The sequence below is a fragment of the Schizosaccharomyces cryophilus genome (genome assembly GCF_000004155.1).
Source record: "Schizosaccharomyces cryophilus OY26 unplaced genomic scaffold supercont4.1, whole genome shotgun sequence".
NCBI classification, from domain to species: Eukaryota; Fungi; Ascomycota; class Schizosaccharomycetes; order Schizosaccharomycetales; family Schizosaccharomycetaceae; genus Schizosaccharomyces; species Schizosaccharomyces cryophilus.
In genome coordinates this window covers 868,184-891,627 of record NW_013185624.1, presented here as the reverse complement: position 1 = coordinate 891,627, position 23,444 = coordinate 868,184, and the positions used below count along the sequence as shown (strand labels likewise).

The 23,444-nt window shown below is 38.5% G+C and overlaps 11 protein-coding genes and 1 non-coding gene across 12 annotated transcripts; 9 read left to right on the top strand and 3 right to left on the bottom strand.

Annotated features, from left to right (window-relative positions):
- Positions 1–236: 236 nt before the first annotated feature.
- SPOG_04555 (uncharacterized protein) lies at positions 237–771 on the top strand. Its single transcript, XM_013166554.1, has 2 exons — positions 237–340; positions 392–771. The coding sequence occupies exons 1-2, from the start codon at positions 242–244 to the stop codon at positions 599–601; spliced, it is 309 nt and encodes a 102-aa protein (XP_013022008.1). The 5' UTR covers positions 237–241; the 3' UTR covers positions 602–771.
- Positions 698–3,442, top strand: SPOG_04556 (transcription factor TFIIH complex ERCC-3 subunit). Its single transcript, XM_013166555.1, has one exon. It carries the CDS (start codon positions 906–908, stop codon positions 3,315–3,317), a length of 2,412 nt encoding a protein of 803 aa, XP_013022009.1. The 5' UTR covers positions 698–905; the 3' UTR covers positions 3,318–3,442.
- On the bottom strand, positions 3,354–6,861 carry SPOG_04557 (SUMO deconjugating cysteine peptidase Ulp2). The gene is made up of 7 exons (XM_013166556.1): positions 5,928–6,861; positions 5,827–5,882; positions 5,568–5,770; positions 4,436–5,351; positions 4,281–4,385; positions 3,992–4,228; positions 3,354–3,917 (listed from the first exon to the last, which is right to left on the bottom strand). Exons 1-7 carry the CDS (start codon positions 5,946–5,948, stop codon positions 3,476–3,478), a joined length of 1,980 nt encoding a protein of 659 aa, XP_013022010.1. The 5' UTR covers positions 5,949–6,861; the 3' UTR covers positions 3,354–3,475.
- Positions 6,804–8,206, top strand: SPOG_04558 (COPII-coated vesicle component Erp2/3/4). The gene has a single exon (XM_013166557.1). It carries the CDS (start codon positions 6,908–6,910, stop codon positions 7,538–7,540), a length of 633 nt encoding a protein of 210 aa, XP_013022011.1. The 5' UTR covers positions 6,804–6,907; the 3' UTR covers positions 7,541–8,206.
- On the bottom strand, positions 7,748–9,183 carry SPOG_04559 (protein phosphatase regulatory subunit Glc9). Its single transcript, XM_013166558.1, has one exon. It carries the CDS (start codon positions 9,100–9,102, stop codon positions 8,107–8,109), a length of 996 nt encoding a protein of 331 aa, XP_013022012.1. The 5' UTR covers positions 9,103–9,183; the 3' UTR covers positions 7,748–8,106.
- SPOG_04560 (uncharacterized protein) lies at positions 8,669–10,524 on the top strand. The gene has a single exon (XM_013166559.1). The coding sequence runs from the start codon at positions 9,302–9,304 to the stop codon at positions 9,941–9,943; it is 642 nt and encodes a 213-aa protein (XP_013022013.1). The 5' UTR covers positions 8,669–9,301; the 3' UTR covers positions 9,944–10,524.
- Positions 10,525–10,648: 124 nt separating this feature from the next.
- Positions 10,649–10,722, top strand: SPOG_16131. Its single transcript has one exon. It is a non-coding gene; the product is annotated as a tRNA-Ile (tRNA).
- Positions 10,723–10,725: 3 nt separating this feature from the next.
- Positions 10,726–12,206, top strand: SPOG_04561 (endonuclease Rec12; the record flags this gene model as incomplete). The annotated part of the gene is made up of 5 exons (XM_013166560.1): positions 10,726–11,279; positions 11,321–11,429; positions 11,488–11,565; positions 11,611–11,739; positions 11,781–12,206. The coding sequence occupies exons 1-5, from the start codon at positions 10,981–10,983 to the stop codon at positions 12,204–12,206; spliced, it is 1,041 nt and encodes a 346-aa protein (XP_013022014.1). The 5' UTR covers positions 10,726–10,980.
- Positions 12,207–12,270: 64 nt separating this feature from the next.
- SPOG_04562 (UBA/TPR/DNAJ domain-containing protein Ucp7) lies at positions 12,271–14,421 on the top strand (the record flags this gene model as incomplete). The annotated part of the gene is made up of 1 exon (XM_013166561.1): positions 12,271–14,421. One exon carries the CDS (start codon positions 12,271–12,273, stop codon positions 14,419–14,421), a length of 2,151 nt encoding a protein of 716 aa, XP_013022015.1.
- A 136-nt stretch (positions 14,422–14,557) lies between these two features.
- Positions 14,558–16,305, top strand: SPOG_04563 (GTP cyclohydrolase). Its single transcript, XM_013166562.1, has 3 exons — positions 14,558–14,672; positions 14,745–15,040; positions 15,135–16,305. Exons 1-3 carry the CDS (start codon positions 14,564–14,566, stop codon positions 15,435–15,437), a joined length of 708 nt encoding a protein of 235 aa, XP_013022016.1. The 5' UTR covers positions 14,558–14,563; the 3' UTR covers positions 15,438–16,305.
- Positions 16,306–16,646: 341 nt separating this feature from the next.
- Positions 16,647–20,977, top strand: SPOG_04564 (exonuclease II Exo2). Its single transcript, XM_013166563.1, has 3 exons — positions 16,647–16,730; positions 16,771–16,838; positions 16,893–20,977. Exons 1-3 carry the CDS (start codon positions 16,716–16,718, stop codon positions 20,830–20,832), a joined length of 4,023 nt encoding a protein of 1,340 aa, XP_013022017.1. The 5' UTR covers positions 16,647–16,715; the 3' UTR covers positions 20,833–20,977.
- SPOG_04565 (glutamate-tRNA ligase) lies at positions 20,868–23,230 on the bottom strand. The gene has a single exon (XM_013166564.1). The coding sequence runs from the start codon at positions 23,181–23,183 to the stop codon at positions 21,036–21,038; it is 2,148 nt and encodes a 715-aa protein (XP_013022018.1). The 5' UTR covers positions 23,184–23,230; the 3' UTR covers positions 20,868–21,035.
- Positions 23,231–23,444: the final 214 nt, after the last annotated feature.

Below are 23,444 nucleotides of genomic sequence, written 5' to 3'. Positions count from 1 at the left end.
CTTGTGAAGAGATGCTATTATATGTTGAATTCCAATAAAGGCTCGTCAAAAAGTTTCGGTTGCTATTTCAGTAGCTTGAACCAGGATTGCTCAAGTCAGCAAGCAAGTTTTATTAAGTGAAGAGCTGAAGCAAGAAAGCTTATAAGTTCAAAAGCATAGTCGACTTATTTCCACCCATGAAAATCACGTTCAACGATGATGTTGTAGAATCCGTTTCCCAACCACTAGCTAATGTACAAAGATGGGTTATCATAGGGTCCCGAATAATGATTTGATTCCTAGCCTTCCTACTCCACCGTTTGATCCTGATAGTCTTAAGAAAAGCTCTGTAGATGCTCTTGTAAGCCGAATATGATAGCTGAATCGAAACTCTGCTAACATTGCTTTATAGCCTCGTGTGCCTGTAGATGATGTGAAATTACCAGACCCAATACAATGGTCAAGTATTGAAAACTTAAGAAAACATTATCAAAAATGGAAGTTACAAAAGGAAAAGGCGCAATGGGAGACACTTCGACGTGTAGCTCCAGGGTACTCATCTTCAACACCTTTGCTGTCAACTCAAGCTGAATCAACATTTAAGGATCCTAATTCTTCATAATCCTTTTTCTATTCGATAATAATGCGACATGTCCTTTCCCTTGATTTTTATATGTAATATTGTGCACAGACACTCTGCTAGTTGCCTTCCACCTTTCACTACGTCTGTTTAAAATCAAGCAGGTTTTAGGGTATTTGGAATATTTAAAGCTTAAATATAAGTAAAAAAAGTGAATGTTGGTTAAGTGAGCTGACTAATTGCATTCCAAGTTTTGGAATCGACCAGAGCTCTCAGCTTTATTTTTGAAACATACATTCCCGTTTACCATACCCATATTTTAAAGAGTTGAAACGAAAGTATTCAAATGAGTGCGAAAAGAAAGAGTAACGCCAGGGAAGGTACTCCTGACGAAGATTTGGAAGAGTTTAGCGACTACTCAGAAGGTGATGATTATGATGATGATCTTTACACTCCTACAGCAAGAATTAGAGCATCGTCCACTAAACCCTCCAAGAACAAACCTTCTGATGGAAGTTCTCAGCGGACTGCTACTGGAGTTTCCTCTATGTTTGGACAAAACGACTTTTCAGCTCTTCTTGGTTTAAAGCTTGATCATCAAGCACGACCCCTATGGATTAATCCTGTTGATGGAAGAATTATTTTAGAAGCTTTCTCTCCTTTAGCAGAGCAAGCCATTGATTTCTTAGTCACAATATCAGAGCCAGTTTCTCGTCCTGCGTATATTCACGAATATAGAATTACCGCTTACTCATTATATGCAGCGGTTAGTGTTGGTTTGAAAACTGAGGATATTATTAGTGTTCTTGATCGTTTATCGAAAACACCCATCCCTCAATCCATTGTTGAATTCATCCGCGCTTGCACTGTGTCTTACGGTAAGGTAAAGTTAGTCTTGAAAAAGAATCGATACTTTATTGAAAGTGGGGATGCTAATGTACTTCGTCTTTTGCTTCAAGATCCTGTCATTGGACCCCTTCGAGTTGATACTTCGCTAACTAAGTCGAAATCCTCAAAACCACAGCCAGACACTGAAGAAGCTTCTTCCGTAGATACTGGAAATGTACCTAATGGAGAAACACCAGCTGAAAACGGACAAGATTCTTCTGACCTATTATTTTCTGCTGTTGTCGGATTGCAAGAGGAAGAGGATGACGAAGACGCGGTTCACCTTTTTGAAATTAAACATTATTCAGTGGAAACTATTAAAAAGAGATGTGCCGAGATTGACTATCCTTTGCTGGAAGAATATGATTTTCGAAATGATAACATCAATCCAGATTTACCTATTGATTTAAAACCAAGCACTCAAATTCGTCCGTATCAAGAAAAGAGTTTGAGTAAAATGTTTGGCAACGGTCGTGCTCGTAGTGGTATCATTGTTTTGCCCTGCGGTGCTGGAAAAACGTTAGTCGGTATTACAGCTGCTTGTACTATCAAAAAATCTGTAATTGTGCTGTGTACTAGTTCTGTGTCAGTAATGCAATGGCGTCAACAATTTCTTCAGTGGAGCAACATCAAAGCAGACCACATCGCTGTATTTACCGCTGACCATAAGGAACGATTTCATAGCGAAGCTGGTGTGGTTGTGTCAACGTATTCTATGGTCGCCAATACAAGAAACCGTTCTTATGATTCCCAGAAAATGATGGACTTTTTGACTGGACGTGAATGGGGCTTCATCTTGTTAGACGAGGTACATGTGGTTCCTGCAGCGATGTTTCGTCGTGTCGTCACTACGATTGCTGCTCATTCAAAGTTAGGATTGACTGCTACGCTTGTTCGTGAAGATGATAAAATTGACGACTTGAACTTTTTGATTGGTCCTAAAATGTATGAGGCAAATTGGATGGATCTTGCCCAGAAGGGACATATTGCAAATGTACAATGTGCAGAGGTTTGGTGTCCGATGACTACCGAATTTTATAATGAATATCTTAGAGAAAACTCGAGAAAGCGAATGCTATTATATATTATGAATCCCAAAAAATTTCAAGCCTGCCAGTTCTTAATCGATTACCATGAAAAGAGAGGTGATAAAATCATTGTCTTTTCTGATAATGTATATGCCCTACGTGCTTATGCATTAAAATTAGGAAAATACTTTATTTATGGTGGTACACCTCAATTAGAAAGAATGCGCATCTTGGAAAACTTTCAATATAACGAGCTTGTGAACACGATCTTTTTGTCAAAGGTTGGTGACACGTCAATTGATCTTCCTGAAGCTACCTGTTTAATCCAAATTTCATCCCATTATGGATCTCGTCGTCAAGAAGCTCAACGATTAGGCCGTATCCTTCGTGCCAAGCGAAGAACCGATGAGGGTTTTAATGCTTTCTTCTATAGTCTTGTTTCAAAGGATACCCAAGAAATGTTCTATTCGAGCAAAAGACAAGCTTTTTTAATCGATCAAGGTTATGCCTTTAAAGTCATCACAAACTTGAAGGGAATGGAGTATTTACCAAATTTAGCCTATGCCTCGAAAGCTGAACGATTGGAGCTTTTGCAAGAAGTTTTACTTCAAAACGAAGAAGCAGCTTCTTTGGACGAAGGTGATGATTCCTCGGGTTTTGGCGCTAGAATGTCCAGAGGCCCTGCTAAAGCAAAGCGAAGCAGCGGTTCTTTGAGTACACTTGCTGGTGCTGATAATATGGCATACGTTGAATATAATAAGAGTGCAAACAAGCAGCTTCGGAAGGACAATAAGGAGCATCATGCTCTTTTTAAAAAGCATTTATACAATCGGAAAAGATAATGGGTACTTCTTTTTTTTTGTTTTAGTTAACGTATTTGATCCTCTATGTAAATTTATTAACAGGTTTATGCTTAACTTGAGTCTATCAACTATTTATGAATAAAATATTAAAATTTATAATTCCTATAATCCCTTTAAATGAAAAAAATCTAGCTACTTTACAGAACAGTAAGGTCGTCATCATCGTCATCATTGTTGTCCTTTGATCTTTCAGAGGACACTTGGTTGTCCCTATTAGACATCCATTCTTTAGATAAATCTCCAATTAAACTCCTGATATCTTCCCGTCTAGTATTTATCTTATGAACATTCCAACGTTCATCAAAACTCTGAGACACATTTTGTCTGGCTGACTTGTCCAAAATATCCGATAACACTTGCTGAGGTGCTTCTAGAAATAATTCTACAAAATGAAGCGCAAAGATACCACAATCGGAGAAGTTACTCTGTTGCGGTACTTTGGCATGAAACCCACGAATATCAGTAGGCTTTAACTGTATTTTTTTCCTTTCCCAAGCCTCATCAATCAAGTAATCTCGTAGATACTTTAAACTACCTTTGTGCATGTTTGCCAAGGAATCAAAAATTAGGATAACCGGGCTAACAAAGTTAGTAACAGTATGTCAAGATTGAAGAAGCCCCAAGCCTTTCTTATAGCTTTCCTGGAAACGTACCTATTACTTGTAAGGACAACTTTATTCTCTGTAATATCCTTTTGAACCGAGGGTAAAGTGATTTCATCTTCCTCTTCGGAAGAACTTTTGTGGTTTGCCGGTATTAACTGATCTATATTGCAGATAATTGCCAAATACCAGTGAAACATTTCATTAATGGGAACAATAACATATTTTTTGGTGAACAAATCAAATTTTTGCGTCCACTTCCGCACACCTCTTTGGCCTAGTCGCTTACTAAATCAAAAATTAGCAAGGATAAATCCGCAAGTAGGTTTATATAGCTTACCCATCTTTGTCTTTTGAAACTAGTCGACTAAAGAAAAAGGAATTAAAGATATGCGTTGATTGTGCTAAAGAAGGGCTTTCTTTTTCTAGTTTACAATATAAATAACTAAAATGAGATTGTTAGTCATGATAAAAACCAAGAGAAGAAATCATTACCGTAGATAGAAATCGACGATAGTATCATTTAAGAATTCTCCATCGTTTAATCGAACTAAATCGGTGTTGTTTACAGCAATGGTGTTTGTACCAGTAAATGGATAAATAAGAAGCGTTTGACAAGGGATTTCAGAAATGAGAGATTTTTCAGACTCCTGTGAGGCGGTAATTTCATTATAAAAGGGTCCATGATTGTCTCCAAAGACACTGGGTAACGAGGGTATGCGTTTAAGAGCAGAGGTGGCCGACTTAGGTGTGCTATTTAGAGGTGGCCGACTTGGCGTAGATTTCAGAGACTCTATGGAAACAGTGGGAACTTTTGCACTTTTTGGTGTTTTAGGACTTGCAATGGGTGTACTAGCTTGGTTGTTTAATGAATGCGGAGTAGCTGAACGAGATTGGCTAGAGGAAGGACTGGATTGAACAGATTTAGAAGGGTCATTTTTTACTCGAGAAACGGAAGGAGACGAAGTAGTAGAGGAGGTGGGAGCGGGCTGTTTAACAGTTAACAAATTTTGAAACTCCTTGGCAGAGGAAGGAGAAAGAAGGGTGAATTCAGATTGATCAAACAAATCTAATCCGGCACGGGCTGCTTCAACATGATTCGGATTATAAAGGAAAAGCATACTCGTTGAATCTCCTCGTACTATGCGCTTCATATCGCGACTTTTTAGCGTTATATGGATAGCATGAACGGGCGACTCGACATGAGCGTCTCGCCATCCCTGAAGCCAGTACAAACGCTTAATTAGATGTACCGGGAAATGGATGGGTGGGGCATGAAACCGGTCGGCGTATGTAACGCTGAGTTCGTGCTTTGTGAATTTTAAGCTCCCATTCCTAGAGTCGTAAAAGCCACCATATCCACCTTTTGTAAATGGCAAATCAACAGACTGTAAAGGTTTTTTCTTTCTTGCTATATTTCATCTCTCTCGCCAAAGCAGTGATGTTGGCGAGGAAGAGAACCGAGTTAGTTTCAGCAGGGACAAGAGAATAATAAATGATAATGGCTTGAAAAGGAAATACAAAACGATGAAAGTAAAGTCAACCTTCTTTTTTCTCTTCACGTAGTTCTTTGAACCATTCAGCGCTGGTCTTGCTCCTTTCAAGTAATTTAAATATGGAAACTTACGGGATTGAACTGAAACCTCTGAGAAAAGACGTTTTGTTTGTCTAGGACTCACCACAGCGGCAACAGAGGAAGACTCGGGAGCTCGTGATAATGCTTTTTTCGGTGTCCGAGTCAAGCCTTGTTGAGAACTCGGCTCCGTCGACGTACTTAATCTCTCCAATGGGCTTTTGATAGGAATTGCATCAGTTGGGTTATCGCCTTTGCTAATTCAATGCTTGGTTAGTTCTCTAGACCATTGGTTGCATTCAAGAGCTTTTACCTTTGATGTCCAAAGGGAGGTAAAAGATTGTTGTAAGACCCGGAACTACTATGGAGCTACACATTGCGTTAGAAAAAAGAAATAAGTCAATCGTTACATACGGAACCTTTGGAGTTTTCCATCCTTCATAGCATCTCCAGTACTTGGTAGAAGAATTATTTGAATCATACAAAACTTATAAAATCCATTTACCGCGAACGAAAGCGAGCGACAATCCGAAATAACACAACGCAATCCGATTCAGTAACAAATAAACAAAGGTAAGCTATACAAGTTTCTTTACAGTCTGCGACAATAAGGAAAGAATTAGTGTTCCCTCTTCAGATAATTTGTTGTTTACGTTTTTCTTTTTTGTTGTAGAGGTACAACATGCTTTCTGTAAGTGAAATTTCCAAACCCAATTTCCGCTAATGTCAACTTAATTGAACGGTCAAACAAATGTGTAAAGCATATTTAGTCGTCTTAGGACGAAGAAAAAGGCAAAAGAAAAGAACAAAAGAATGTTCTTGTCGTGAAAACAGCTATTGTTCTTCTCAGTCGCACATTCCAAGACTGCCAGGGAATATTTCCAGTGAGTCGGTTCAGCTCGACCAAAGAATTAAAGTCTTCGTAAAGAAATCCATTTTAGGAAAAGCATAGCTAGCAAATGATGAACTCTTCAGATATGCGTTGAAAGCAAGGAGAACACAAACTGACACTTTATTGTCTTAGATCAAGATTTCAAAAAAATCGAGTTTAACAGCCATTCCTGCTTTGATTTCATACTTTGAAACTAAGTAAGGATCAGCTTTTTTGATTGAGTCGTACCTTTTATACGTCGAAAGAAGGGTGAAATCCATTCCATGGGATATCCATCCAAAACAACTTAAAAAAAAATCGTCTTCTTAACTGTTTCATTTGGTTTTTTAACATACTTCTCATCGGGTTTCCCTTATGGATGCGGCTAACATCATCTTGTTCCAAATTTGACGAACCTACCCACTACCAACATTGACCAAATCTGTTGAGTGTAACAATATAAACAGTAGGTGGAAGTCTTTGTTTCCGAAAAGAAAGCTGTATTTTCCATCCATAGATAGAAATGAGGTTCCTGGGGTTCAAATTTGCCGTCTTGTTGACGCTTTTGACATGGGTTCATGCCATTGAGTTAACCTTTCAACTGGAAAACCAAGAACGACAATGTTACCATCTAGAAGCTCCATTTACTGGTGAAAAATGTCATTTTACCTATGCTGTTCAATCTGGTGGATCTTTTGACGTCGATTACATTATTACTGCTCCAAGCAAGAAGACCGTCGCTCTTGGTAAGAAACGACGCCAAGCAGATATTTTCTTCACTTTAGAAGAAAAGGGAGAATACGAAATTTGCTTTGATAACCATATGTCTGCTTTCACTGACAAAATTCTCACTATGGAGGTCGTTATGGAAAATGAACTATCCATGCCTTCGCTTAACCGTGATTCAGCAAAAAATTATAACCCTAACAGTATGCAAGCAACAGTTATGGAGATTTCTACAGCTTTGTCAGAAATTGACCGTATCCAAACCTACTTCCACACTAGGGAAAGCCGTAACTTTTCTACCGTTCGATCTACAGAATCTCGTATCTTATGGTTTAGCATTGCAGAGGCCTTAATGGTAGTGGGTCTTTCTGCTCTTCAAGTTTTTATTGTGAAGACATTCTTCAAACATTCTGGCAGAAGGGGTGTCTAAGGGACGTCTAAACGATCTTCCTTTAAATGAAATTTCCTCTTGGCTTCCCAAGCGATTGCCGAAACCTTTTCATTCTTTTTCTATTCTCTATTAATCACGAGGAAAATTTTGCATAATGATACTATTCTTTCCTGTACTTTACTTAGTTAAATCATGGTTTATCCTTCATTCTTGAATTATTATGATTAAGTTGAATCAATTAAAGTTCCCAAGGACTGTTGGAAAGAATTGAAAACAAAAAAGAATCTTTTTTTTTATTCAAAGTAATATAGTTTGCTTTGTTACCAATGATTGGGTGTCATGTGGATTTATATATTATATGTATAAATATATAACCATCAGTAACTAATCATAAGTAATGCTTTGTCTATTGTATCAAGCTAAAAACAATCAACAAAAACGTATACTTTGTCTCATAAAACTTCGTCAAACATAGTGATACCTTTCCATAAGCTCATAGCTGGTATCTTTTTCACACACTTTAGCAAAGTCACATATATGATATTAAAAGTGTTCCTTTTCCATAAAGGGTAAATTTTCGACACAGTCAACAGGGGGTCTTCTATTTAATCTTCAGCCATTTCGACATCTGATTCTTCAGCAGCTGCTTTATCTTCCCTACCAGGGTCATCATCATTATCACTTTCTAGTCCATTACTATCAATGTTTTCCTTTTTGAGTGGTTTTGCCATAGCGAAGTAATGCTTTCGGCGAAGCTCGTCGAACTTGGATTTCTGCTGCCCTTGATCAATCGAATAAGGAGATGGTTCTCCTTCGTCCATACTTTCATTTTCTTCCCCCATTATGATTGATTTTGGTAATAGCGATGCCGATTCCGTAGCTGGCGGGATGCCAAATCCAATGCCCTCCTTCCTAGGCGTTCCAGCTTTGGATTTCTTATCCAGAGAATTCTGTCTGGTACGGACAGCTACCACTTTGGGATTCGAGCTATTCATCTGCTCATTCGTGTAAGGAGAATTTTCGGAAGAATAAGGAGAGGAGCGTCTTGCATTCTGAGTCGTGTTCTTATGCGTTAAGTTGACCGTCTGGAAAGTATCAGAACTAGTTTGGGCGTAATCAGAAGAGGACCTCTTCTCTGAAGGAATAGATCCATCTGCCCTAGGAACTGGAAAAGGTTCTTGTTTTTTCTCAGCAGCCTTATTCACATCACCATAGGCATATTTTTCCTGTTCTTGAGAAATAGGAGGAACCTGCAACTGTGTAGATAAGGGATCATCCGCCAATTCGGTGTCAGAATTATCCAAGCTGAGCTCGGGGACTTCTTCATCTAATAATAAGGTGTGTTGGTAAGGGGTTTTTGGCTCTGAAATTTTCATCGTAGAACTTTTCTGTGCTTCAGCTAAGCGCAAGTTTTCTTCATCCCAGCGAAGCCTGCGACTGCTTTCGGTAGAAAGTGAACGATTTAATTCAGGCCTTTCGTCTGAGTTCGTCATTACAGCGGTGACGGGCAATTTCAAGCTCTCATTCTTTGTCTCTTCGTGATCTGATTCTACAGGTTTTGAGCCGCTCTGCGTCCTTTTCAGAATTGATTTTACATGCATTATGTAAAGGATGAATCCTTAAGTAAGTATTTGTAGCGTCAGTATCACAAATATTTCACTACGGGAATTTTTATGTTGTTGGCAAATGGTTGTTCCTGATGGTCTCTTCACATCACTTGATATTTCCAACTTTGACATTGTGTATTCAGTAGGAGCAAGGAAAAGAAATAAATATTAAAATTTAGTAAAAGTAGGAATCATGTCAGATCATTCGGCTCCTCCCCCTTCGTATGATGAAGTTATGCGCGAAGAAGCGCAATTACTATCCCAAGGCAATACGGGAGCTCAATATTCACATCAAAATCATTCTCGTCCTTCTTCATCCCCTCCTCTTCCAAGTCGCCCATCACATTCTCCCAATGTATCCCAGTCGAGCTTTCGTCCCCACAACCGACCTTCCTATCCATCATCATCTAGCTACCAAGGCAGCTCATCTACAGGTGGATATACTGTTCCTGATTATGGACCTCCTAGATTCGGAAAACGGCCACATTCGACAAGTCATAATTATCCCTCTCATTCATCATCACCTGCACCACAAAGTGCTCCCATGAACCGCCCATACCCTTATCCTCCTGGTTACCATTGCTATCGATGTGATAATACAGGATACAAACCCGGTGGCCGTCCTTGTGGCCGATGTGCCCGTCGATTCGGTCATTCGTTTGATGTTCAATACATGAGTTATGGAAGGCCTCCCCCGAATGCATTGGTAGTGCAACCTGGTGATCCTCGTATTCCTGGACATCTATGCGGAAATTGCAAAGGTACTGGTCAAGTCGACTTCTTGATCTTTACGGAACTTTGTTCTGTGTGCAATGGAATTGGAAAGATCCCTTAAATTATTCTATTTATGGTCCCCTGTTGGTTTATATTATGTTATCTTTGTCTCTAGTATACGTATTCAATCATTTTCTTATCAAAAGGAAATGGGCAGCTATAAAGAGTCCTTTCTCTTCTAGAAAATGGGCGGATAGTGATACTATGTGAAGAGAATCATATTCTAAGGTAGGTATTACTGTTTCTAAAAAAAAAGAAAAAGAAACTATCTGCGTATCGTCAAGAACGAAAGTTGTGTTGCAAATAAGTTTCGGGAATGTAGCATAATGACCCATGGTTTGCTTGCTTCTTTATTGTACCCGAAAAGAATGGAATGTTACAAGATCTAACAGTTCGAAAGGGTTTGTATGATATTTAATGACCTCTTTATATGTTTGTCCTTCTCTTGCCCTGAAATCCTTTCATCAATGAAAGGGTTTCCATGGCTTTGGATTAACGAATTACGACTTTTTTTTTCTTTTTTGTATTGATAATTGTAGAAACAAATGAACAGTTAACTTATAATGTCGAGTTTGATTGTATGCATGTTTCAGAAATTCTATACGATAAACCAAACGCAATTTACAAGAGGTTACTCTCTATGCACAGTGAATAAGATATTAATACATTTATTTGATCTCTCAGCTCTTTTGATTTCCAAAAATTTTTCCTATTTTGAGTAAAATATTAACTATAAATAAATTCTACTATTAAAGAAATAGGAAATGGTCGCATGATGTAGTTGGTTATCATGTCGATCTAATAAGTCGAATGTCGCCAGTTCGATCCTGGCTGTGACCATTATTTTTACTACTGCTCAACAGAGTCTAATTTTTAGACTAATGAAGTGCGGAAGGTAAAAAAATAAAAAAATAAGAAAAAAAAGAAAAAAAAAAAACACTATTACTGCTAAGAAGTTCAGCAGCGCTTCGTATTTGATTTTTACCCATGTCTCTCAAATTCATTCAAGGAAACCCCGTAAGTATATAAGCATATAATTAGCGAGGAATCACACGTCAATAAACCAACGCGAATCCGATCTAAATACTTCACGTAAAAATGTCTTTCATAAAAAAAGAAGAGGAAGAAGTAGATTTCGTGAATGTCAAAGAAAGTATTGAAACAATTGTCGAGTCATTTTTAAAACAGTTAGCAGATCCCAGCAAAACACCTGCATTCCTAAGTCTTTCAAAAAGAAAGTCGAATGGCCGCGTTTCCTCATTCAAAAATAGTCTCTCTAAAACTACTCGTCCTAAAAAATACAATATAATTAAGCACCCGGCAAAGGTTGCTCAAATTTTACAGGTCTTGGATTGTATACACGAGGCCATCGACACAGAAAGCGTGGTTACCAAAAGGTATACGGTTTTAAACATTTCTATATTTTAACAATTGTTAGAGACATATTTTATCACGATGTTCAATTATTCAAAAGACAGGCAGTTGTTGACGAATTGATCGAAGACATTGCCTGCACTATAGGTTGTCCTAGATCAGCACTAAATGTGGTAAGAAGGCTTTAGTTTTTATAGTTAAGATCAAATTGAGTTCTAATTGTCTACTCAGGAAGCATCCGGAAAAGGGCTCGTTTACGGTCCTCTAACCATAAATCTGCAAGAAGGAGTCAAGCTGGAAACATCCAAGGTATTAATGAAAGACTTTTCAATAACTCTAATTAAATTGATTTAGCCGACCTTGATTAGCTACCACCCAATATCCTCAATAGATTCTACGGCAAAATGGGTTTTAGTAATTGAAAAAGAAGCAGTGTTTCAAACCCTCGTAGAGCGTGGGCTAGAAGATATAATACTTATTACGGTAAGAAAAGGAGAAGTCGAATATCTCTGCTGACTTTTTAGGCAAAGGGATTTCCTGATATGTCCACCAGAAAATTGTTGCTCGAAATCACAAAATATCTACCAGAACTGCCTATATTTGGAATTTTTGATTGGGACCCCTATGGAATTTTAATATATTCTTGCTACAAACATGGTTCGAAGGCTAGTGGCTATGAAAGTTCCATACTACTGCCTCAGTTACAATTTCTGGGTCCCTTTTACCAAGATATATTTCCAAAAAATTACAGCTATTCTCTTTCTTTAGGGAAGCGTGATGTTAAAGTTGCCAGCAACTTGCTTCAATCCGATTGTTTACGCTACGAACCCCATATGCGTGAACAACTACAGAGGATGCTTTTCCTACAGAAAAAGGCAGAATTGCAAGCAATACCAAACCTTTTTAAGTGGGTTGAACAAAAATTACTCGAAACCAAGTGGAAATCTTAAACTAGTCTCGATGGTACTTACATTCCTTAAGTGCAGTTTATCCTTTCCAACATTAATCTAAACGATGGAAGACTTACTGAATTTCGATCTTTCAAGTAATCAAACCCATGAAAGTAATAAAAAGAAACCATTAGAGATAAATGGGAAATCAAATAGTCCAGTTTCTGCGCCCTATCCTCAAAATCATGGTAGTACTAAGGATTCTCTGAATAAGAATGGAAATCGTGATCCGTTCGCTAATCTTTTCCAAAAAAGAAATGATAACAAGAATACTTCTATAAATGAGTTGGAAAGAAAAACATCACAGACTCTGGGATCTCCTTCCGTTAACGCCCCGATCAGCCATGATCCTTACATGAATCTCGACGTTTTCCATCATCTGCCCAAGGCCGAAACGAAAGCGTTTGATAGTGAGAACAAAAGTGAACAAGAAACTTCATATAGTAAGGATTCCTTACCAAATACTCTGCAAAGTCTTCAATTACACGAAGAGAATAAGCCAACTAAGCTACATACTTCATCACCAGAATTACGAAACATTCCTGCAGAGCCAGTGGTAGCAGATGAATTAAATGAACAAAGCCTTGCTGATGCCTTTTCTTCAAACACGTCTTCACAGCATTCAGAAAATGACTCTTATGCTCAACTTCGTGCAATGGGATTTTCTGATGATCTCAGCACGTTCGCTTTACAACATACTGGATCCTTGCAAGAAGCTATCGAATTAATTTTTGAGCAAGGATCCGAATCTTCTAACACTCAAACCACGAAGACACTATTTAATAACGAGCCTCGCTACCCTGATAAGTTATCTGAATTACAACAAGTATCTAGCCAAATCAAGGATCAACTTTTTTCAAAAGCAACAGATTTATGGAATATTGGACGCCAGAAAATAAGAACGGCAGTGGAAGAAAGGAGGGCTGTAAAGAGTCCAAATCAACCTCGGTGGATGACGAGTGGAAATGTTTTTGATGATCCCGATAATCAGTATCCTGGACTTCCAGTTGAAAACAGAGTCAATGAAGCTTTGTCGAAAACAGAACCGAATTCAGACATCCCGCTTTCGAGAAATGATTTTGTGAAAGAATTATCTACCGAGTCTGTATCCGAAATGAAGCATGAAAGCACTGATGAATTTAATGATAACTTAGTTTCCTCTTTGGTAGAAGTACCAGATGAATCAATAAGCCACCAGAAGGCAGCATCGTCTTTTAATATGCAAAAGATGCAAGATGAATCATTGCCTCCTCCTCTTAGAAGGTTGGGTCATCCAAATGAGCAACCCCCTTTGGAAAGCCAAAGCCAACGAAATGAAGCTGATATTGATTCTATGTCGATATCTATGACAGAGCAAGAGCAAGCAGAAGGAAATAATTACTATTATAAAGGAGATTTTAGTCAGGCTATTGAAAATTTCAGTAAAGCTTTGTCCCAAATTCCTGAAAGTCATACTCGCTGCATACCTCTTTTATGCAATAGAAGTTTATGTTATATGAAGATTGGTGACATACGGACTAGTCTTCAGGATTCAGAAAAAGCGCTGGAAATAATAGGGAAAAGAAAAGGTGAAGGTGAATTTATAAAGGAAAAGAGCATGAATGAATTTTATGTGAAAAGCATGATTCGCAAAGCTCAAGCTTTAGAGCAGCTTGAAAAGTATGAACTAGCACTTGAGTCATGGACAGAACTGCTATCCAGCAGTAAAGTTAACAAACTGTTTCTGGAAGGAAAAAGTCGCTGTGAACGAGCACTTGGTGGGAAACCTTCACTAGCAAATCCAGTGTCTACTTTTTCGAGGCCTATGGTACGAAGATCACCGGAGCCACCAAAGACATTTGAGGAATCAGAAAGATTATCCGAATTTCGTAACAAGCAAAAACAAGCTGAAAAAGTTGAAGAAGAAAAAAACCAATTACGAGAACCAGTCCAGCATGTAATCAATAAATGGAAAAGTGGAAAAGAAGGAAACATCAGGGCCCTTTTGTCATCTCTGGATACAATTTTGTGGCCGGAATGCCGTTGGAAACCTGTGTCTTTAGCTGATTTAGTGTTACCAAAGCGAGTCAAGGTTGCATACATGAAAGCGATATCCTGCGTGCACCCTGACAAGCTTCCTCAACAATCATCTGTTGAGCAGCGCTTAATTGCGGAATCTGCTTTTAGCAACCTTAATGAAGCTTGGGATTTATTTAAACAACAAAACCAGCTTTAGTTTATTACCGAGCGTTTCTGTGATCGCGCTATAATTCCTTATTTCGAGTAACATGACACACATTGATCACTCTTTTTGATCTTTTCAAAAACCAATTAGACTGTTTTCAAGACTAATTTCTTTTGTATTAAGATACTTTATAATGGATTCAAACAAAAAAGATTACATAGACTCTCCATTACGAATGCAGCAGGCATCTTTGTCAGGCGGATCGACGCCAACTATAGATTTGGACGGCTTGTCTTGGCCTTGTAAGTAATTCAACTTAAGTTATTATATGTGATAGGGTTTCATCTTTCTGTGAGCATGAATTAATATAGTAGGTCAAGGAACTCAAAGTCGAATCGAGACTGAGGAAGATGAAAAGATGCAAAAGATTTCTGAAGCTGTTAGTACAGTTTTATCTTGTATAGGCGAGGATCCTCAGCGACAAGGATTGCTTGGTACACCAGAACGTTTTGCAAAGGCAATGCTTTATTTTACTAAAGGATATGAGTTGAATTTACGTGAAGTGATAAATAATGCGGTCTTTGAAGAAGATCACGAGGAGATGGTTATTGTTAGAGACATTGATGTATTCAGTTTATGCGAACATCATTTGGTTCCCTTCACTGGAAAGGTAATAAGCTTTGTTTTTTTTTTTTTTTTTTTTTTTTTTTTTTATAATAGCCGCCGAGAGAAACTTCTAAGCATAGAACTAACATCCATTTTAGATTCACATTGGTTACATCCCTCGTAGGCGCGTTTTGGGTTTATCGAAGCTCGCAAGAATTGCGGATATGTTTTCTCGCCGATTGCAAGTACAGGAGCGTTTGACGAAACAAGTAGCGCAAGCGATTCAGGCAGTGCTGAAGCCACAAGGTGTGGCTGTTGTCATGGAAGCTTCACACATGTGCATGGTGATGCGAGGAGTGGAAAAGCCCGGAAGCAGTACAGTTACGAGTAGCCTGACAGGCATTTTCCAGAGAAGTAGCAAGACTCGTGAAGAGTTCTTCCGGTTGATTGGAAAATTTTAAAATTAAGGACTTGGATATTCTTTATAAAATTGGCAAATTCATTTTGAAGTGTTAAGACTTTGGAAGTGTTATTAACAAAACAGGCTGTTATACATATAGACAGCTGTCACTTATAATGGTTAGTTTTTGGTTTTCTCTTAATTTTGGCATTAGGCTCTGGTAATGTTCAGACACAAAGAAACTGTTTAGACATTTTCGTAAAGCAAAAGGTGAAACGGATTGTTAATTCTATACATATCTATGGTTTTCTTCCCTGCATTGTATGCTGATCGAATACTTTTATTTTTTTCTGTTATCATAAAGAAGATTAACATTGAGGAAGCAAAATTACGGGTTCATTTCTATGTTTACCTTGTTCAACCAAGTTAATACTCGTTTTTGAAACTCTCTTTGCCGATAGTCGATAATATGGACATACGCAGACTGAGTCTTTAACTAATTCGTACGTTATTTTATCACTGACTAAGTTTCCGGCGTATGCAGACACGGTAGCACATTCATACTTTTATTTTTCTCATTCTCCCTACACGGTTATGTCGTGGTCCATACTAAGTTAAACGAATACTCTTCATTGTTGGATTTCTTTTCATGTTCAATATCCTATTTCCCCTCCTCATTTTGCATACTCAATCTTTTCTTATATTAATTGTTCAACCAGTTACGAGTTTCCCAACATAATTCAATCAAAATGTTGCAAATTTTCCTTACAAACTTTTAACTTCTTTTTATTAGGTTTTTTATTTTTTCCGTATAAGTATCCTAAACTACTACTACTCCATGATTTACCTTGCCTTTCAGCATGATTTTTTTGTTATATATACATCCAAACTGATCAAAATAAGAATAACGAGTGTTTGCACCTTTAAAGGGATAATATTAAAGTAATATTAGAAGTAGGTGATCAGGCAGAATGATACATATCCATTCGTATAGCCGATAGCTGTCCTTTTTATTTTTGTCAGTTATTTCTTCAAAAAGTAAAAAACTGAAAATATCAGCTTTTTATACAACTTATTCTTGGTTCAATCAACCGTATTTACTAAATAAAGAAGTGAAACGCCATTCTAATTTGTTTTATAATGTAGTCCAACAATGTATGATATATAGAATAGGGTATATTGTAGAATATAATTAAGGAAATTCACAGCGACTTAGCGAGCAGTGCTGATCTAATTACGATTTATGTTGACGACCGCAACGTGCAAACAACAAAAAATAATAATATACTAATAATTTACCCATACTACAAAACAATAAGCATAAAATACATTAATAGATATGGGAATTCCAAAGGTTTGTTATATCCACTGGAAAGAATGGAGATTAACAGTAGTTTTTTCGATGGATGAGCGAACGATATCCGCTATGCAGTCAATTAATTGAAAATGATCGGATTCCTGAGTATGTGAGAATATTTGACGTTTCGAAGAAGACTTACTGACACTAATGATTCAGATTTGATAATTTATATCTAGACATGAACGGTATTTTGCATAATTGCACGCACAAAAACGATGATCACTCGTCGCCTCCACTTCCCGAAGAAGAAATGTACATTGCGATTTTTAATTACATTGAACATCTTTTTGAAAAAATCAAGCCAAAAAAGCTTTTGTATATGGCTGTCGATGGCTGTGCTCCTAGAGCAAAAATGAATCAACAAAGAAGCCGACGTTTTCGAACAGCAAAAGATGCTCACGATGCACGCTTAAAGGCAGAAAAAAACGGAGAAGATTTTCCAGAGGCTCGTTTTGACAGTAATTGTATTACCCCAGGAACTACATTTATGGAACGAGTGTCACGCCAACTCTACTATTTTATTCATAAAAAGATTACTAATGATTCCAATTGGAGTAATGTTCAAGTTATTCTATCTGGTCATGATACTCCAGGTGAAGGTGAACATAAAATCATGGAATATATACGTATTCAGAAGGCACAACCCGATTATAATCCCAATACCCGCCATTGCTTATATGGCTTGGATGCAGATTTGATTATGCTTGGTCTTTTGTCTCACGACCCTCACTTTTGTTTATTGAGAGAAGAGGTTACTTTTGGTCCAGCAAGTAAACGCCGCTCTAAGGAGCTGGCAAATCAAAAATTTTACTTGTTACATCTGAGTCTCCTCAGAGAATATTTAGAGTTTGAATTTCAGGAATGCCGTTCTACCTTTCCCTTTAAGTATGATCTCGAAAGAATTCTTGATGATTTTATTCTATTGGCATTTTTCGTCGGTAATGATTTTCTCCCTAATTTGCCAGGTCTTCACATTAATGAAGGTGCTTTAGCATTAATGTTTAACATTTATAAGAAGGTAATGCCTAATGCCGGCGGCTACATCAATGAACACGGTGTTATTAATATGGATCGCTTGGAACTTATATTACTAGAACTCGAAATTTTTGAAAAAGAAGTATTTCGTGCTGAAGTCTATGAGTCAAAAAAGCAACCAGCAAATGAAAAACAATCTTTTGATTTTCAAAAATATCTTAAGACTTTCACTGATGATATAAAAGCTCTGACAAGTGAGCAGAAAGATTTTTATGTAACTATCCGCAAATTTTTGTCTTCTCGTGACCCCTATTTAGACTTCCCACCAAATCTATCGGTAACCAACCAACGTTTTATCCGTCATATTGCGAATGAATTGCATCTTTCTTGTGCTAAGTTAGCGAGAGCGGATGGCACCGAGCACCTGAGGGTTGCTTTTAAAGATTTGGCATTTGATGGTGATGATGAAGTAGAACAGGATGAGATTGAAAGAGTTCTACAAAAGTATGACCAGCTCCCATTGCTACTCGAAGATCAGCTTAAACAAGAAGCCAGCGTTGAAGATGATTTCATCCAATGGAAGGATGCCTATTACCGCGAGAAGGTACACTTTAGCTACTTTGACGAAGATGCTTTGCGAGATATGACTCAAAGATACGTCGAAGGTTTACAATGGGTTCTCTTCTATTATTACCGTGGTTGTCAATCTTGGGGTTGGTATTATAATTACCATTATTCTCCCAAAATTTCCGATGTTTTGAAGGGCTTGAGAGTGAAAATCGATTTTAAAATGGGAACGCCTTTCCGTCCTTTTGAGCAACTTATGGCCGTACTGCCATCCAGAAGCAGTGCACTGGTTCCTCCTTCTTTTAGAGAACTTATGTTCAGTTCTGAATCCCCAATTAAAGATTTTTATCCCGATGACTTTGCTTTAGATCAGAATGGCAAGACTGCTAGTTGGGAAGCTGTTGTGATAATTCCTTTCATTGATGAACGTCGACTTTTGGATGCTTTGCACTCTCGGGAGAATCTTTTGACGGATAATGAACGCGAACGTAACAAGTTTAGACCTCCAACTTTGTTTACTTTAGCTGAAAACTATACATCTACTTTTCCTTCTTCACTGCCCTACGTATTCCCTGACTTAATTACAAGATGTGTCGAACAACCATACCAGCTCCCATCTATGGAAGGTAAACAATATTTGGTTGGTTTATGCCCAGGAGTTTATTTAGGTGCCTTCGGCATGGTAGGATTCCCATCGTTTCACACATTGAAGCATACAGCGGAACTCTCTTTTCATGGTATAAACGTTTTTGGAAATGAAAGCAAAAATCCGAGCGTGATTGTTCACGTTCACAATCAAAGACAAGCATTAACAAATGAACAGCTTGCTGCTCAGTATATCGGTCGAAGAATATTCGTAGATTGGCCATATCTGCGTGAAGCTTTTGTTGAGAGCGCCACAGACGAGAATACTGTCTACCAAAAATTCGACGGTAGACTTGAACAGCGAGAGTTAAATGAAAATGAAAAGAAACTCTTTGAACGAAAGGTCTCCTCTAAAAGCAGAGAGTATAGCAAGCGCTTCGGTGTACTTTCAGGAGATATGCATTTTATGTTGCAAGTTCGCCCTATTAAAGGTTTACAGTACACCCAAGAAGGTGCTTTGGTGAAAGCTTTTAATGAGAATGTTTTAGATGACTACCCAATTCAGTTGGTCGTCGATAAAATTGCTATTGACGATCCACGTTTTGTTGAAAAAGAAGCCCCTCCTGTTGAGGTTGAATATCCTCCAGGTACGAAAGCGTTCCACTTAGGTGAATACAATTATGGCAGACCTGCTCAAGTGATTGGTTGTAAAAATAACAAGCTGGCTATTTGGCTCTCTACCGCTCCAGGTTTGGATGCTTCTTGGGGTCGTATAATCGTGGACGATGCCAAATCTAAGAAAAGGTATTATCCTTCTTACGTTGTTGCTAAAATGCTCAATTTGCATCCTCTGCTTTTAAGTAAAATTACGGCTAGTTATCTCGTCACAGTTGGCAATAAAAGAGAGAATATCGGTTTGAATTTGAAGTTTGATGCCAGGAACCAGAAGGTTTTAGGATACTCTAGGAAAAGTGGTACCGGGTGGGAGTTTTCTGATAAAGCAATCTTGCTGATAAAGGAATATATGGATACTTTTCCGCAGTTATTTCATATCCTTACCACACATGCTACCAAAGAGAATGTGACCGCTAATGATTTGTTTCCTAAGGAAGAAGGGGGAAAGTTAACAGCTGTTAAGGCTTGGATGAAGGAAAAGGAAATTAGTTCTCTCCATCGAGTAGCTTTGGATGAAGATGCCTTGGATACAGAAAATATTCAAATGATAGAAGAAAAAGCTGCCTCTGTTGATTCCACTTACCAAGTTCCTCGAAAAGTTTTTGGTGTTCCTCGTTATGCTTTACTTAAGCCATGTCAAACTAAGAGTTTGCTTCACCGACAAACATTTTCCTTGGGTGATCGTGTTGTTTATGTTCAAGATTCTGGTAAAGTTCCTATAGCTGCTTATGGTACGGTTGTCAGTATTGCATCCCACCAGCTTGACGTCGTTTTTGACTTACCATTCATGAGTGGCACAACACTGGATGGGAAATGTTCTCCATATAGAGGAATGCAAGTTGAACCCTCCATGATCTTAAACGTAACTGATCCTCAATTTGTCGTTACTACTCGTGCTGGAACCGCTAGAAAGAATAAGTCTGAAACAAGTACTAGTCCGTCTCGTCCTAGACCAACTCCTTCGAGCCGCCTCGTTACCGAATATAGTTCAGCTTACCCAACTCCACCTCCTCCCTCTACTAGTGCCTGGGCCAAAAATGTAGAAACAAGATCATCAAATGACCAGTCGTTGCATAGTGTTCCTCCTTTACCTTCTGGAAACACGAAACTCGATAATAAACCGATATTTAAACCAAATAGGAAATCGACGCAAGCAAATCACTATCGTCATTCTAACGGACATTCACCAAATCATAGAGGACGAGGTGGTAAACGCGGAGGTAGAGTATATCGCCCAAACTCCGAGACGCGTGATGTTACAAAAAAACTAAATGAAGTTCAAATTCAGGACTAAATTCAGATAGATACAATCTTCTCATGATCTGTATATGGCCCTTACTTTTTGGCATTTTTGTTAGTTTACATTTAGATTGTTTTCTATAGAGCGAATAATTATGAATTATCTAAATATCTATATGAATCTAATATTTGAAATTGTGTACAACCAAAACCTTATCTTTTTAACTTAAAGAATATCCTAGTACAGCAATTTTCTAATCAGTTTTTCGATCCGTAACGGTTGACAGTTTTACCATCAGGAATATTGAAGAAAGTGATACCATTGCCATCGAACGGAGTATCCACAATGAAATAACCCTTACGCTCAATCTGGACAATATCTCCTTTTTTCAAATCCTTGACAGCGTTATCTGCAAAAACAGAAGTGTGGAATTCAGTTTGAGGAGTTAAAAATTCCTTGTAATCATCATCTTCCTCAAGCTTATCCTTAGTAATCAAATAATCGAAGTCAACAAGGTCAGCGAGTACCTTGTCATGAGTATCAGCTAACCAAGTAACCTTCTTTTCGGTTTTCTTAAAGTCACCTTCCAAGTGAAGTTCCAGCTTCAATGCAGTAACCTTTCCGGATTCGTCACGAGTAATTTCTTTAACGAAAGCATTACCCCAGTCCATCAAAGTAACTTCTTCGTCCTTCTTAAGAGCAGAAGCATCAGCTTGTTCAATCAGAACATCACGAGAATAAACAACGTTTCTGTTACCCAAGCTAGGATTCTTCTTATGTTTGAGACGTTCTTTAGTATAAACAGCCTCAGGACCGTTAGTAAGAGTTGCCTTCACAAGACCTTCTTCTGCGACGGCGGTATGACGAGGAGCATTAGGATCAATTATTTTCTTATTAGTAGCCCAGAAAGAGGTCCAGTCAAGAGTCAGAATGTTCTTACTGGGACCTTGAGAGATAATATACTGTTGCAAAGCATCGATGGTCATACCGCGTCTACGGACACCACGAACAGTGGGGAAACGAGGATCGTCCCAACCCCAAACTAAACCGTGGTCAACTAAAGCAGTAAGTTTACGCTTGCTAAGGAGGGTGCGGACAAAGTTCATACGAGAGAACTCCCAAACGTGGACCTTGCGAAGATTCATAGCCTTCAACATCCATTGGTACATGGGGTTGCGATCACGATATTCGGTGGTACGTAAAGCATGGGTGACACCTTCGAGGGAGTCAACAATCGGACAAGCAAAGTCGTAAGTAGGATAAGCCTTATACTTGGTACCGGTACGATGATGAGGTAAAAGATTGCAGCGATAAATTACGGGATCACGAAGGGCTTTGTTAGGGTTCTCATAGGAGATTTTAGCACGGATGCAGTTCTTTAAACCTAAATCAGATCCCTTGTCCATTTCCGCAAAAATGGCAAGAGATTCTTCGGCAGGTCGTTCACGGTATCTGCTAGGAATACCCTCGTTTCTTTCAGCACGCATTTGTTCTACCTCGGTATCATCAGCATAAGCTTGACCAGACTTAATCATTTCGATACACAAGTCATGAATATGATCCATGTAGTCCGAGGTGTAGGTTACGACATCGGGCTTGATACCAAGCAAAGCAACATCTTCTAAGATAGCATCTTGAAACTCTACATTTTCCTTGCTAGGATTGGTATCATCAAAACGAACGATGAGTTTACCATGATACTTCTTGGCAAAGTACTCATTCAAGAGAGCTGCCTTGGCGTGACCAATGTGCAAGTAACCACTGGGCTCAGGAGGGAACCTGGTAACAACCTTTCCATCTATAGCATCTGGAAGACCAATTTCGTAGTTGGGACCAGAAGATTTTTGCTTCTTGCTAGCATTAACAGCCTTAGTGAAGTTTTCCAAGGCAGTAGCAAAAGGCTTCTGAGTGTCCATGAATCTGTACCAACGGGCAAGATTATGGTATTGGCCGGTACGGACGGCACCAGCAGCCATATTGTTGGCCTTTAAAGCACCCCAGACGGCCATATCGGCAATGGTCAAAGAATAACCAACAAAAAGAGTGCGCATAATCAAATGATCATCTAATTGCGCCAACATATTTGAGACTTCCATAAAGTTATGAGAAGGAGCCAAGGCAGCTGCTAACTCAATCCAGGGTTGAACGGACGATGCTTCATTCTTTCCCAGAAAAAGATCAGGGAACTTTTCGAGGAAAGCGGCGACGACTTTTTCGGATCCATACTCTTTCTTGTTACCGTCTAAATCAACAGCAACGTTACTTTCCTTGTCGGCATTGTCGAGTAGATTGACATCTTCGAATTTAGTAGCAATATGAGCTAGGCCAGAAGCATTCACAAATTCAGAAAAAGCAATTGCACTATAAGCAATAGGCTTTGCTTTAAGAGCTACTGTAAGCGACATTCTTGAATGTTCAGTCAGCCCACTGTAGTTGGTTCTTGGTAGGTTCCTTGGGCCTCGCGCGACACGGTCACAGTCCTAATGCGATAAAAAAGCTTCAGTTTTTCCAAGACTAATCAGCGAGTTCCTAGCACGAAAAAAAGTCGAATTAGACTAAATCTGTAGCTAAATAAATAAAAACCATTTCATATCAACTTTAAGCTAGTCCTTCCATTCTTCTGAATCAACCTCATTTATTGATTTAGGTAATGCTTGGAACGACTG